Source organism: Buceros rhinoceros, unplaced genomic scaffold (genome assembly GCF_000710305.1).
Source record: "Buceros rhinoceros silvestris isolate BGI_N320 unplaced genomic scaffold, ASM71030v1 scaffold19413, whole genome shotgun sequence".
Classification (NCBI taxonomy): Eukaryota; Metazoa; Chordata; class Aves; order Bucerotiformes; family Bucerotidae; genus Buceros; species Buceros rhinoceros.
The window spans coordinates 19,346-34,881 of record NW_010402043.1 but is presented as its reverse complement, the minus strand read 5'-3'; the positions used below and the strand labels follow the sequence as shown (position 1 = coordinate 34,881).

Genomic DNA, 15,536 nt, shown 5'->3' with positions numbered 1-15,536 from the left:
TTTCGGTCGTCTCCGGTCGTCCGAGCTTCTCGGTTGTGCGGGCGTCTGTGCTCCCTTACCTCCTGGTGGTCTGCTCCACCCCGGGAACCGACTCCGGCTTCTGCAGATAAAGCTGTCGGTCTGGAGGGAGGCTGGAGCTAAACCCGGAGTCCACTTTTAAAACAAAAATATTTTAAAGTACGGTGAACTTGCTTAGAATTCGGTTGCTAACGAAAATAGCAAGTAGCTTTTAAATTGAGCTTTGTGGCAGGTTGTAATTCCAAGCTTTAGCTTGTGTGCTTTGACCCACTTTGTGTTTAATCTGCTTCACTGTAGTTCCTTCTTGCTTATGGCTCTATGTACCAAGTACTGAAGGGAATGTTTAATAAAATGTCTTTGGCTTTTCAGTTGATGTAAATGAAACTGCTTTTTGATTCAGTTACTCTGACCAGATCAGTTTCAGGTTGTGTCCCTGTACTTAGGCTCGATGCACTCAAATCCTGAGCAGGGATGTTGAGTGTGATGAGTACCTTGTGAACATGCCAGTAGGGTACACTGGGAAATTACTGATCACTCAGCTATCCTTAAAGAAGTGTTTTAGAATAAATCCTCCAAATGAACCCAGAGCTAATACATTTTCACTAAGAAAACAGAGTTTTGAAGTTTCATTTTTCCTTTTTAATGGAATTTAAGGTTTTGTCCTGAAGCTTATCTTGATGATACTGGTATGATTTGACAGGCGCTTGGAAGCGCATACCCTCAGTAGTTTGTGTTAGCAGCTTTTAGCTTCGAGTTGTAGATGTACAGAATCACTTCTATCTGAGCGGAAAAGGGAGAGTGAATATAATATGGCAGTTTGATTTTAGCATAGGTAATAGTGAGGAATGAAGAGAAATAGTCTTCTTACCCAGGTGACAGGACTGGATTTCTTTGATGCTGTCATCCAGAAAAGTATTGCTAAGAGAATATAGCTCCTGTGTAAAAAGATCATTCCCAGTGAAATGATGGGGTCTCTTTGAAATTTGCTTTGAGACCTGACAAGTACTTAGTATTTTCTGTTTGCCATCACCAGCACTGAAAACAGTCATATGATGGCAGTTTCCTTAGGAGTGTTGAAGAATCAATACAAGGGCTTTCTGTGTTGGTATCTTTTTAAATAGCGGAGGGTTGAGTATAATTTTTCTTCTAGTTCTTTGAAATGAATGACTTCACATGACTGTACAGTGATGTTTTAGGGCACTATATGGGTATTGATTCATCGCTACAGTTGACATTGAAATGAGCTGAAAATGCCAGAGAGCAGTTTGAAGAATGTGAACTTGATGCTCTTGCATCATTTTTTGAGATGTCACTAGTTTTTATTTTTCACTTTCTTCATCTCGATTAAGGTTTTAAAAGAGAGCTGGCTGCCATCTGAGTACGCTTGACAAGGCGTGTTGTTTTCTTTGGAATAGCAGTTCCCTCAGTCATTTTGGCTTTCTCTGTGATTTAATATAATGGGACAGGTCGTTTAGAACTGATTTATCTTGACAGTTTCAAAGTGTATTTATTCTCTGTTCAAACCAGAGCTTCTTGAGTCTTTCCCAGAAAATCTGAGAAACATCCAAGTGTGTTTTGTCCAAACTGTTGTTATCTGTAACTTTGATGCAGGGGAAAGTGTTTTCTTCCTTTTGGTGACTTGCAACGAACCTAGTAAGAATTACTACAGATCCAAAAGCTACTCCCAAACTAGTTTGGCTGCATTTTGCCGTTCTTCTTTTCTACCAGTCTTTGCATATGAAAATAAACTCTTTGGCAGCCGCCTGTAGAGACAGATGCTGTAATAAGTAGACATTTCAAGGGCTGGATGCAGGAGAGCTTCCATTTTGAGAAGTTGGGAGGCAGAGGCTGACCTTCTGAGGGAATAGTTACAACTGATGTTAAGAACTATTGTTTCATCCTGAGCAGCAAGAATAAGACTGGATTTAGTTGCGTTTAGGAGATATTTTAATAGATGTTATTTGTTATACAAATAACTGTGTAGACTTTCTGCCTGTTTTTTTTTTTTCCTCCCATTCTTACGTGAACTGAGTGTCTGCTGGGGTTTTTTTTTTTACCTGTCAGCATACTCAGTAAAACAGGGTATCTTTTCTTCCATCTCTAAATACCTGTTATAAATGGGTAAAAAACTTTAGCAGCTGATTTAGTATTCTCCCTGTTAAAATGTTAAGTCAGGTTTTCTTTTTTCTTTTTTTTTTTTGTGTATACCTACTAGTGTTTGGAAAATTGTACCAGGAAAAGGTCTGGCTTCTAGAAAAAAAAACCCAAACAAACAAAAGACATGCTAAAACCACTCAGATGGCTTCCCTCCTTTTGATGGAGGGAAGAAGTCTGACTGTCCTATATGCAGGCATTCGCTTCCTTCGTGAGATACATGTGTTTGTCCCATTTCGTAGTTGTATGTCAGAGATAAATGGCAACTGATGAACTGCTCTTTGTAACAATTAATGCTCTGAGGGAGAAAGCTTGCTGGTCAGCTCTTCCTAACTCTTCCAATCAAAGCTTTCCAAAGAATGCTTTAATTTTTCTTTGCCGTTACAGGTGCCAGTGAAAGCGTGGGAAAGCATATGCTTGAAGCATGCAACAATAATCTGGAGATGGCTGTTACCATGTTTCTGGATGGCGGAGGCATAGCAGAGGAGCCTAGCACCAGTTCTGCAGGGGTGTCTGCTGTTCGACCACACACCGAGTATGTACCTGGTGAACGCATCTGTGTAAATGAGTAGCCTGTCTTAAGAATTCAGTAGCGTAAGGCAGAATGAATAAGGCAATTGTCACTTCCAGCCTGCTGTCAATTCACTGTAATACTTGCTGCTTTGATGATTGTGTTAAATTGATTGCTCCAGCATTGTTTTGGGTAAGTTCTTATTGCATAAGTTGGTATGTAGACCAACATAAGTTAGTCTCTTTTGCATGTACTTCAGAATTTTTCATAGCTTATACATTCCATTTTTGCAAACAGAGCTCAAGACATTAAAGTGGGAGTCCAGTAGGAAGAGATTCTCACTTCTAAATTGCTCCAGCAATCTTGCTTTATGTAAATTTGGCAGTTAGAGAGTTCTATTGTTTTGGTTCTTATAAATGTAGTGACCTTAGTCTCATTTGTAAGGTTCTATTGCGTTGTTCTCAGTGTAACCAGATTTGGCACTGGAAAGGCTAGATCGTGTAGAGCAGTATGCAGAGGAATAAGCAACTACAAAATCTGCATCAGTGTCTTAGGCATCAAATGCCAGTGAAGGGAAGAGTTTTTCCATTTCAGCATGGCAGAGAGTGTTTCAGTGCTGCTTTGTTAATGTGTGTGTTTGGAATAAATGGAGTATTTTGAGTGGAAGCTAATTGGTATAAGTCACATTCATTAAATGCTCTAAATTAAATCTAGCCATGCTTTCGTCTTTATGAAAATCTTCCACTTCAGGAAGAAGACAACTAACATGTAGCAAGAATTTTCTTTACTCATACTTCTGAAGCACATGAATAAATTTAAACAATTCCGTTAGTACTAACCTTTATAGTTAGCATCAAGCCGCCCTGTTGGACCTTTGATAGGTAACAAAGTTGAAACTGTGTATCTGTACGTGTTAGAGTTTTTATTTGTAGTCAACTTCTGACGCAGCAGTGACTTAAAATGCAAGGTTTTATTGGAATACCTTTTTTTTAATGCATGACGCCCTCCAGGTGCTGGTCAGCTTAGTGTTACTTCTAGGAAGAGAGAACAATAAATATGCAAATGCAAAATGGGGAATAACTACCTTCACAACAGCAATTAAAGATGTGGAGGTTAATGGCAAGGTTAGTGCATCTTGCTGACTTTAAGTTACTTTTTGAAACCTGGATGGCCAAGAGCCACAAATTACACACTTTATAACTTCAAAGAGCCTGAGGGAAGAGGGCTCTTCAGGAGTAGTTCACAGGTAGGCTATAGCAGTGGGTTTCCAGGGGTGAGCCCATGTCCTCCATGGGCCAGACACCCACACTGAGTGATACTGTTTCAGAGCCCTTGTGATTTCCTTTTTTCTCCTAATCATAATTTCAAATTATCTAGCAGTCTCTGCAAACGTAATGAAGCTGTTGATTTGCGAGAGAGTGCAGCTATGTAAACCAAGGATTGCTTCAGGAATGGGGGGAAATGGCCATTTTGACCACCTTGTTTTCCTTCCTCTGAAAAGAGGACTGTGCGTTTCAAGTGGAAGTAAAAATTCTTCCAATAGAAGAAAGCTGGTAATAAGGAAGATAATATTTTTTCCTCTCTATGTAGATTAGGGGAGGAGGGTGGCAAGTAGATTAATCACCAGCCTTTGCTAAGTTTTAAAAAACCTTTCCAAGTTCTAGAAAGTTAAAGAAAAAGTGTTTAGATATTAGATTGACAAAGCCTGGGATCAAGTCACCCAGGGATTTGTGTAGTCTTCTGTCAAGGCTTACAAAGGTCATCCATGCCAGATCTTAACGCAGAGTGTAGCAAGTCCTGCATCAGTGCTGTGAGTGGGAATAGATGGTCTCTTGAGGTTCCTTTTGACCCCAGATCTCTTGATTCTGTGCAATGGTACAACAGCATCCTTAGCTGGTTCAAGATGCAGAAGCCCTTGGAGCACAATGGGAGGTGGTTTATATGGTACTTGAAATACTATCATCTCACTGATTATTTTTTTTTCCTTCCCCTTTGATAGGGATGAAGTACGAGCTCCAATTCCTCAAAAACAGGAAATTTTAGTAGAGCCTGAGCCCTTGTTTGGAGGTAGGCTTGTGTTCTTATTTTAGTATTTTGGAGTTTTTTTTACCTTGAGATAAACTAAGTGACAAAAGAAAAACATAGCTTGCTGAATATGAAGAAAGCATTGTATGTACTTTTATTCTTGTGGGTTTTTTTTTCCCCTGCTGCAACTCTGTAACGTGATTGCATACTTGGAAATAACACCAGTATTATTGAAAACCTCACACCTTAGAGTTGCTATGTTCCCACAGCTACTAATTTGCTAACTCCTGTTTCATGAGACTTTGTGAGGCAACAGCCAATTATCTGTGATTAGTACACATCTGTATTCTGCGGGTTCAGAGCCGTGGGATACTGCTGGGAAAGTGTTCAAGATGGAGGGTTAGAAGATTGAGCCTTGAAGAGGACAAATGCATGCTTCTCAGGGAGGATGATAGATCGGAAAGAGGGGCTGAACTGTATGATTACTCTTCAATTTCTCCTTTTCTTGTTTAGGAATTTAATTTGCTCTGTAAACTGCACCATACAGCTCCTTTACCTGTTTGTTTTCTGAAGGTGTTTATCACTTCTGCTTTTGAAACTTTTTTTTTTTTGCTCTGGGGAAGCAGGTGATGGAAATGATGTTTTCTTTTGGGTGCTTAACTAAAACACTGTTTAGTATTCACGTAATACACTAACATTCTGAATCTTAAAACCTCAATCTCAGACCTCTGCTGAGTGGTTCTTTTACAGCAGCACAGGGGTAGTACTTCTGTAGCAGGACTGAATTTCCCGATGCATTATGCTTTCCTTTTGTATAGTGTCTGTGTATGGAGAGCTAAGGTTCGCTATTTTTATGCTTACTTGCTCTAGCCTTGTGAGGCTCTGTCATTTTCATGTTGATGGCGCGATTTCTGACTGGCTGTATGGCTTTTTACTTGTCAAGTGGATTGAGAGTGTTACCCTTTTGACCAAAGAAGGGCATGCAAGGGCTCATCTTTAAAGTGGTCTAACAGCGATAGGAAATGCTCTTTTCTATTGTTTAGTTCTAGAAAGGAGATGGAGTCTAAGCTTCAGGTGTGCCCTGAAACTGGTTTTCTCTTGATGCCTTTTTTCAACATCAGAGAGGTGTTTAGCAAGGATGCACAAGCTGAGAGGTGGTTCCAGAGGAGTGCCCTGCTGAGTGCTCTCTAAAGATGGTGCACTTGTTCCTGTGACCCAGCAGAGTTTTTGGCAAAAGTCTGTAGACTCTTGACAGTTTAGGAATCTTAGAAGTGCAGGATTAAGATCTGCTGACCCTGATGCTTGGTCTTGTTCTACCCATCTGTCACACACCGATCTTAGACACACTGTCACTGACCACTCAGCTAAGGTGATCTGTGGATAAGTGATAGAAATCCTGGCACTGTCTGGTCCTCCAGTACTAGCATGCTCATTAATGCTGCTTCTGCTTATAACATGAAGCAGCCTGACAAGCTAGCTAAAGCTGGAGAGATACTTCATTGGTCTTCTCAGCTCTAACCTCAAAGCAGGGACATGCTGGTTTCTGTTTTTAGCAGGTGGTTGAGGTGGTTGTATGAGCTTAGGTTTTCTTCCAGTTGAAGAGATGTCTCTGTCTCTTTGTGGTCTGCCAGATGCATGGATCCCATCTTGCAGTACAAAGGATGTCAGAAAAAATACCAACATGGACTACTGTGAACATCTTCGCCAACACTGCCATGCTAAGCCTGGCAAGTGAAAAATGCTACTTTTGCTGAAGTGGTCCTTCAGTTGCTATTCTTAGCTGCAGTTTAAGTTGCTCTGAAGTTGGCTTTAAAGGGTTGTGCTTGAGACTATGCATTTGGAGGTGAGAGAGAGTTTGGAGTTAGGCACTATTCACAAGCAAGTTCCACATTCAGGCTTACTTTTTTTCCATGATAGTCTGTATGGGATATCCTGATTCTTTCCTTCATACTTTGTACAAGAAGAATGCAAGGAGCAAGAACTGTGTACCATTCTTTATGCCCTTGATGTGGCACAAGGCGCAAGATGAGAGGTGCTGCATGCGCTATGGGTACAAAAGCAGAAAGGTCTCTAAAATCAGGTTTTGGGGGTTCTTGCTTTGTGACTTGTGCATAGGTCATGCTTCCTCACAGTAAATGGATTTTTCTTAACTACAGGTTTCTGTTGGGTATATGTAGTATTTATCTTTGTTTAATTTGTTTATTATTTATTATGTCTTGTAACAACCAGGCTTTGAAAGTTGAATCTTAAAATTGTTCTGCTTTCAGTTAATAGTAACGCAGATGAATAGTTGGAATAAGTCTTGCAGGCAGTTCTGTTTTGCGTTCCAAGTACAATGGCTGTGCTATAGCCTAGGACTTCAGTGGTGCTTCTAGGTCCCATTCCAGTTATCTGCTTGGACTGCTGTCTCTGTCCAGCTGCAAATAATCTGTTCTGAAGGTTTCCTTGCAGCTAGTGATACTGGATCCAATGGGGGAGTGTGGCTGTTGCCAGTCCAGCTGAGAAGCTGGGACAGGATCTGGATAAGAGATTAAAAAAAAGTAGAAATGTATTGTGGGGAAAACAAATGCATTTCCTAATAAAGAAAATACATTCTCACATGGAGTTTAATCTTTTAAAGTTTTTCATCTATTCGAAGGCCCTTGGTAAAAATCTTGACTGGAATTATGACATGTTGATTCTGTGACAGCACTGCTTGTTCATACTGATGGGCCTTGGGGAGCCTATCAGAAAGGGCTAAGACTAAACTTTTGTGTGTTGTTGATACATGTTTTGTTTCTGAGGCGAGGTTTAGTGGAGGGAGTTTGTGTTAGGAAATGGGCCTTACAAACTGCCTATTTCCATCCTCCAGCCCTTACTATTGACCTTACTCCCACATCATGCATGCTTTGGGCTCCTCTTCTGTTTTCCCACATATGTGATGGAAAGTACTAATATGTAACTATTTTGATAGTATACCTTTGAAATAATTACTTAATTTTTTTTTAAGCTCCTAAAAGACGCAGACCTGCGCGCTCAATATTTGATGGTTTTCGGGATTTTCAAACAGAAACTAGTAAGTGTCTACAGATCAATAAGCTAAAGGTTCTATTTTTTTTAATGCAATTAAGATTGAAATATAGTTTCTGTTGTAGGCTAGGACAGCTTTCAGTCATTTAATGGTTTTCAAATTGCCTACTGTTTAGCAAAAGGGTTTTTAAATAACATTATTAGGCTTTTCGTTGTTGCAGTGTTAGTGCTGTGTGCTCACGTCTCATATTGTTTCTGGTACAATTAAGGTTGTTGGTTCATTGTTCTGGGGTGGCTGGAGAATACTGAGTAATGAACTTATGAAACAGGAAGTGAGGATGCTGGTCCGGAGATTCTTGCCTTTGTTACCCAAGTAAAACCCACAGACAATATTGATGTCTGTTTTGATATGGCAAATGTTTTTAAAAAAATTCAACTCCCTCTAGAGCAGAAAAGTAAAGGGGGAAGTATCTAACACCTAAGTAGAAATGAAGTTCATCCACTCAATTTTTCTTTGCTAACCGGTGGTCATTCTGACACAAGAATTAGATTTGAGTAGCCCTGAGGCTTCTTCCTTGGCGACACACAAGGTGCCCATGAATTTAATTGCAGTTTACCGCTGTCTATCTGTTCATATGGAGAATCTACAAAAGATTGACTGTTACTGGAGCCATTAGGTTTCATAAATTATGGTTTTTTTGACAGCAGAACACCGGATATTTCACAGCTAAATTAGAGCTATTGTGTAGCCATTACCGCTGATGCTGCTGGAGTGTTCAAGAGGTCCAATCATGGACCAAGTTCCTACACAGTTAGGTGCTGTTGATTGCCAAACTGAAAATAAGTATTCATAATTTCTTTCCCCTGACTGGTTTGGTCAGGGTTTTCCAGTCATAATGATCCCATCAAATACTAAAGTCACTGGCAGCTGTGTAAATGCTGTTTTGATAGTTTGGTGCAGTTCCTTATGTGATGACTGTGTATAGTGTGGAAACCTTGTGTTAGGCCGTGGCATGTGTGGACCCACTGTTGGATGATCAGAAAGTTACAAAAGACCATATAGTGATAAATATTTGGTGGACTGCCTATAGAAATATTGATAACTTATTGAAGGACTTAACTAATCTTAATTTACGGAATCATCATACCTTAATTTTTTTCTCCTCATCTCCACTCTAAGGCACTTAGAGATGCACAATCTGTAAAATCATTATGAGGGCTTATGATGAAACTTTATCATGCTTTTAGGTAAAACCTTGTAGTTGAATGTCACTGGCTACCTCTTAAAAAGCGGTCTTGGCCATGAAAGTCCAAATTATGTCCTGGGTCCTAGGCCTGCTCCACAGAGATGCTTTTTACCTGTGGGGATCCAGTGCCTGCTCAAAAATGGTTTGCACACTATGGCCTGTTGACAGCTCCTTCTACTACTGGGAAGTTTTTGGTCATGGGATGGTTACTGCCCATTTCATCTGACTTGGTTACATAAAATACATCGTATTTTTAGGTGAGCAATTGCTGTAATTTACCTTGATTGTATATAATCATGTCTATGTGGGAAATGTGTTCTGTATTATTTTGAGTGGAACTGAACAAATACCACTGAAAGAAACATTCTCAAAGTGTGGTACTTGGGAATAAACAGGACTGAAAACCTTTTCACCTGAAAGAGGTAGTGGTATCTTGAGCCTGTTGCAGGAAGAGTAGATACTTAATATAAACATCCAAAGATATTCCTCCATGTAAACAAAGTCTGGTTTGTTTTTTTTAATTTCCTCCTCTCTGTGGGATTACCTTACAGTCCAGAAATAGAAACCCTGGAATAGAAATATTCCAAGTAAAAGTTATGATGCTACTATCTAACTCAGTTTCCCCTCTTAAAAGCATCACTGGGGTCAAGTCATGGCTTGCTTTGGCTCGTTTTCAAATACTGGCATATGACCCCCTCTACTGATACTCACGCTTGTTAAGATGGTTTTAGAAAGTGAAATAAATGCCCATTGCTTGAGAAAGCTAGGGCAAGCTGCCGTTAATTTTGTTAAGTGTGATCCAATCTTGTGACTGTAGTGCTGAAGTTGTGTGTGAGTGTATAGCCAATAATAAATCCATCTTGTGAGTATTTTGTCTAATTCAGCTTCCTTTCCTCTTGGGGCTGTGCAGTTCGACAGGAACAGGAGCTACGAAATGGAGGGGCAGTCGATAAGAAACTCACTACTCTAGCAGACCTCTTCAGGCCTCCCATTGATCTGATGCACAAAGGCAGTTTTGAAACGGTAAGTTCTGATATTTTGGTGCAGTTCCTTATACGATGACTGTGTACAGTGTGGAAGCCTTGTGTTAGGCCGTGGCATGTGTGGATCCATTGTTGGATGATCAGAAAGTTACAAAAGACCATATAGTGATAAATATTTGGTGGACTGCCTATGGAAATACTGATAACTTATTGAAGGACTTAGCTAGTGATGGTAGACCACGTTGTTTATGTTTAAAGGTTAGTGTGGCAAATCATACTTGGTGAAAGGGAGACTGGTCAAAATGGAAAAATTGCATCCCTTGAAGTATCTCTGTAGAGCAAATTACAGAAAAAGCTGAAGTAAGATTGCTTTTGATCGGTGAGTAGGACTTTGCAAGGGGCAATACAGTTTGCACAACCCTGCTAAGAAGCTCAGGCAGATTTATGTTAACGTAGCTAAGTGGTTTCGGATACCTGAGCTGGTAAAAGTATTTGAGCATGGCTTTGTCTTGAAGGCAAAACTTTATCTTCAGAGAGGTCTTGCTCTTGTATAAAATCACAGTGGTTGTCTCTTGCATTGGTAGTGATGGAAAAAAGTATCCAAGAGATTGCCTGAGAAGGAGACTGTTAGCTTTAAATAATTTCAGGTGTCACTTTTCCTGTCTATGTACGTTTGTGTTTTTAGTTATAAGTTGTTATGGTATGAATCGTGACTTAACTAATGATTAGACAATATGCAAATTAGTATATATATATTTTTTTTTTTAGTCCATAATTTCTAGATGTTCTTCAGAAGTTGCTGATACTACTGAACTTCCACCGGGTCATTTTTAAGTAGATGAGATTTATTATTATTATTTAATATAATGATTTCGTGAGAATGCAATCTAATGATCAAATCATGCTATACAGATGCTGCAAACAATGCTGGAGATCTGACTGCATAAGCTGAACAAAACCATTATTTACATTCTTTTCACATTTGCCTCTACTGCAGAGCACTGCTGGAAAAATTTTGGGGAAACACTGTATGCCTTTATTGAGTTTCTAGCTCTCATCCTGTTGGCCTCTTATGCTTCCCAAATCACCAGGGATCGGTTGCTTGCCACCAATTCCTATATTCTGACAGTGCTCTCCTAATTGTCTAACAAAATTCCAGGTTTGAAAGGATGCTGACAGAGAATCACAGAGTGTTTTGGTTTGGAAGGGCCCATTAAAGGCCATCTAATCTAACTCCCCTGCAGTGAGCAGGGACATCTTCAACTAGATCAGGTTACTCAGAGCCCATCCAACCTGACCTTGAATGTTTCCAGGGATGGGGCATCCACCACCTCTCTGGGCAACCTGGGCCAGTGTTTCACCACCCTCACTGTAAGAAATTTCTTCCTTCTATCTAGTCTAAATCTATAAGATACTAAATCTGCAGAATAACTGTGTCTGCCTCAGCAGGGAATTTGGTACAGTGAAGCAGATGAGCAGACTGAAGCAGTTAGTCCTGAGGTATCCCTGACTCGTGATAGGTGTTTCAGGGTTCACATCAAACGCAAGGTTGTGCCAGCTCCAACAGCTGATACCACCTGCTGGGCCTGTGGTTCAGAGCTGTTTGTGAACCCGGCTAATGTGTGGGTAAAGGCAATTCACGTGACATAGCTAGTGCTGCTTCTGACTGGAACCTGTACACAGTCAGCGAGTGCCCTCTGATGTCTGCTGTGGAATTTAAGGTGTGTCTAAGTCTTTCCTCCTGTCTTACTGGAAAACACACCAAGACTTTGGCAGATGCCACAATCAACATTGCTACAGTCAAAAGTAGTGTCAGGGGATGAAATAAGTAATTGATAGATTTGATCCTCCTAGAGTCTTTGCATTCTTATTCAGTCTTGTAAATTAAAACCAAAAACCAAAAAGGCGGGGGGTGAAGGAGTTTGTATATATACACCTTGTCCAGTTCTTTGCACTAACTCAGATTTGAAGACGTGCACTTTCTGGTATTGGTACTCACCTTTTTGTGTTCTTGTACTTTGTCCCGTGGGATACTCTTCATTTCAAACTGATGCTCCTCAGCTTCATTTCAATAAAAATCTTCAGCTTCCTTCTAAATTTGTTGAGCATTACCTTTTCCATTTTACTTTATGACTGTGGACTGCTGTACTGCTTCAGCCTGCAACAGTGTTGTTCCTCCTGTGAGTACAGTGACCAGAGTCTCTCAAAATTTATCTCTAGCAAGCTGTTCTTACCTCCTGCCTTCTCTGTATGCTTAGATAAATATATATAAACTCTACAATAAATCAGAGATGTTTATCACATTCCAAAGTACCAAAGACTAAATACTGCCATTTGATGCTCTTGTAGTTTAGTGTTAATCTTAAGTGGGGTTTTCCTATTGTTATTGGTGTGTGGTGTATTCTAATCTCTGGAGGTACGTGCAAGAACATTCTGTCAGTGTCATACGGAGTACGTTTATCATAGAATCATTGAGGATTTATGACTTTATTCAAACTTGGCAAGAGTGGTGGCATCTGGTCTTACTAAGGTTTTTGTGTATCTTTGCTCATCTTTTGTTGATCCTCTTTGAGGCTGATTTCAATAGTAAGTAGATTTAGTTATTTTCAGTTTTCTCCAAGAACTTAATTTTTCTTCCATTTATTGCAAATAAATTTTGTTAATCTTTTGTTAAGATGCAGAAAGTTGCCATTTCATTTTAACTCAGTAATACTAACTTTCAAGAGAATTAACTTTAATTGAAGAGAAATTTTCAAGTGTTGAATATTTATTTTTAACTTGCTATCTGTGAAGAAGCAGTGTGCTTCACATACTGAACAACTCAGGCTTACTATACTTGTTAAGTATGCGATTACACTGTAGGAATGTGGCAAACACTATTTGATACAGAAAATCTGTAAGACTTTCTTTTAATCTTGCAGGTTTTTTGAACACGAGCCACTAGGTGTTAGTTACCTAGTGACTGGTGGAATGGGGCTGTATAAATCAGAGGCAGATGATGACAACTAATGACAACAGCAAGATGTTGACCTGTACTGCATTTTTTTTTTCCCCTATTAGAAAATTTCAAAGCTTCAACACACAGTGTCACTAAAAAGTCTGTATTTGATTAGTGTTGTGTGGTTATAGTTAGGCTGTTGTCAGTTTAGATCGCACTGTTTCCTGACTGTAAGATTGAACTGTAATGTGTATTAAACTTTAAAGTTATCCCCTTAATGTAGAATATGCTAGGAATAAATCACTGTAGTATAATAAAGAAATAAATGGCACATGGAACATGCTTTGTAAAGAACAGCATGGTTTTGTTCTAATCTCAAAGACCGCTTTCCAGAATTGCAGGTCTTCATCTCTTCATGCATATGATGGGGAGATATGATTTAATTTGTGGGGGCACACACCAAATTGGCTATGTTTACTTTTTTTGTTTAGGGAGGAATTAGTTCCAGTGTACGCAATTCTGTGCTTAACAGATGTTACAACTTCAGTACTTCTGAGAAGTGACTGCATGTAATGTTGCAGAGTTTTAAGTCTGTCTATATGCAGTTTCCTCATTTTACAAGTTAAGCCTTTTCTTGCTGCTCCCTGCTTTACATCTGATAGAGAAATTTTTCTTTCTCCTTGTCAAGCAGCAGTAGTTTGGAAGCTAATCAAGTCATTGTACTCTAATGGTGCAATTATTTTTGCATAAGATGCTTCTAGACTGGCCGTTTGTATAAGCATAGCCTGCCGGTGCACCTTTGGCACAGGAATGACTGGTGGATGAAAGGATGTATACCCTGGCCCAGGCAAGAAGTGTAAGTGTAGCACAGATAGGATATTTCTTGTTAGATAATCTTGTGCTCTTACTTTGTCACCTATTATCTTCCAAACTGAATCATGCTTGATTAGTAGGTGTCCAGAGGTCACAAGATCCTGGTTCCATTTCCTTGTTTGTCTCTGCTGACCTAAAGGAGCAGTGCATTTCAACAAAACTGAGCAAGGAAGAACCACCACAACATTTATAAACCATATATGGTTCAGAAAAGTCAAATGAGACGGAAACGTGTTAGTAGTGTAACAGCTAGAGGATAACAGTGAGATCCAGTACTGAATGTAAAACAAGACTTCTTTCACATACTGTCTAAACAGATTGCTAGTTTGTTGCTGTAAGTTGTTGTAGGGATGAAGAATGTGAATGGATAGAAGGAGTAAAGGTAAATTTAGGACGGATTGGTTTTGATTTCAGTTTGGTTTTGCATCTGGCCCGTTGTATCCGAGATCCACTACCTCTGTCTTTGAAAATTCTTACTCGGCTGATTGCTAAAAGCTTGAACAAAAGTGCTTGCAAAGAGTGTTTGTTCTGTACTTAGCCAGGCTCTTTAAGTGCCTGATGCTGGCCCTGCGGGAGGAGGAGAAAGGGGAGTAGTTGATGTTGGATCTAAAGCCATCAGGCAGAGCTTTCAGGGTATGCAAGCCAGGCTTGAGCCTTTGCTTGTTCTTTTGTCACTTACCAAAATAAGTGCCGGTATAATCCCCAAACCCACAGTGTCTGTTCCTCCCATGTTCTTCTCTTTCCACCCACCTCCACCCCCTCAGAAAAATTCCAGTAGCTGTGTTAGAGCAGAGCTGTGTATGTGAGATGGCAGCAATTTAACTGTGTCGTTTTAAATGTTAAACGTGAAGCCTGTTTTTAGAAGGAAATTAAAAGTAGTTTCAAAAGCTATACCTGCTCTACAGGTGAAAACTCACCTTTGCAAATGTTCTGTGTGGAATTTCCTGGTTTTGCATCCTTTTGAGGACCATAGTTGGAAGGGCGAGAGGTAGAGACAGGTTTTCACTAATATTGAGCGTAGAAGAGTGAAATGTACTTTCCAGCTTTCTAGTTACATATTTTTGAGTTTGTTGTTTTAATCCCATATGAATTACATTAGAACGCAGGACTAAGGCAATCCAATTGGCTCAAATTTTTGTTCCCTTTAAACTGGCAGTACCTCCAGGCCTCATCTTAAACTGATTTCCCAGAATTAGCTCTTACAATCCGCAGATAGCTCAAAACAAGTCTTTTCAATAAAAGCACAATGGCTATATTTAAAACTCTCACCAGTTACTTAGGTGTCACCTGCCCCAGTTTACTCTCCTGGTGACCAAATCCTGACACTGTAACATTAGTGATAAGTACTTAGTGTGAGGTCCCTTGCAACAGCAGGAGGACTATTCCATGCTTCTACATTTTTTTTTTTCTCCCTTGAGTATAATAAAAATTGGCTCTGCAGGTCACCTGGCCATACAGATTAATTTTATAGACCGAGATTCTGCACTTCGTGAAGATAACTATGTGGGGTTCACATGTGTCTATCACACGTTGGATAGGCTGACTATTCAGAAGTGCAGTGGCTAAAATTTGGTTTAAAAGTAAAAACTTTGGCTTGGGGAACAGAATGTTGTCCAAACCAGCAAAATTTTGCATAACATCTTAATTACTTGAGTTTGCTGATAAGTGCATTACCAGCAGGATGGTGAACACATAAATAAATACTTTTTTTTTTTTTTCATTTTTTAAAAGGAAAGGGAGTTCATATGTTAGTTCTAGTCTTTCCAGGTGGTAAGAGA

At 39.6% G+C, this 15,536-nt stretch overlaps 1 protein-coding gene across 1 annotated transcript in view; it reads left to right on the top strand.

Annotated features, from left to right (window-relative positions):
* Positions 1-2,546: 2,546 nt before the first annotated feature.
* The window catches only part of UBXN7 (UBX domain protein 7), a gene marked incomplete at its 5' end in the record, with an annotated part of 22,798 nt that continues 9,808 nt past the window's right edge, over positions 2,547-15,536 (top strand). The window contains 4 exons of the mRNA XM_010132521.1: positions 2,547-2,707; positions 4,683-4,750; positions 7,698-7,763; positions 9,875-9,987. Coding sequence (XP_010130823.1) covers positions 2,547-2,707; positions 4,683-4,750; positions 7,698-7,763; positions 9,875-9,987 — 408 coding nt within the window. The remainder of the gene's footprint in view (positions 2,708-4,682; positions 4,751-7,697; positions 7,764-9,874; positions 9,988-15,536) is intronic.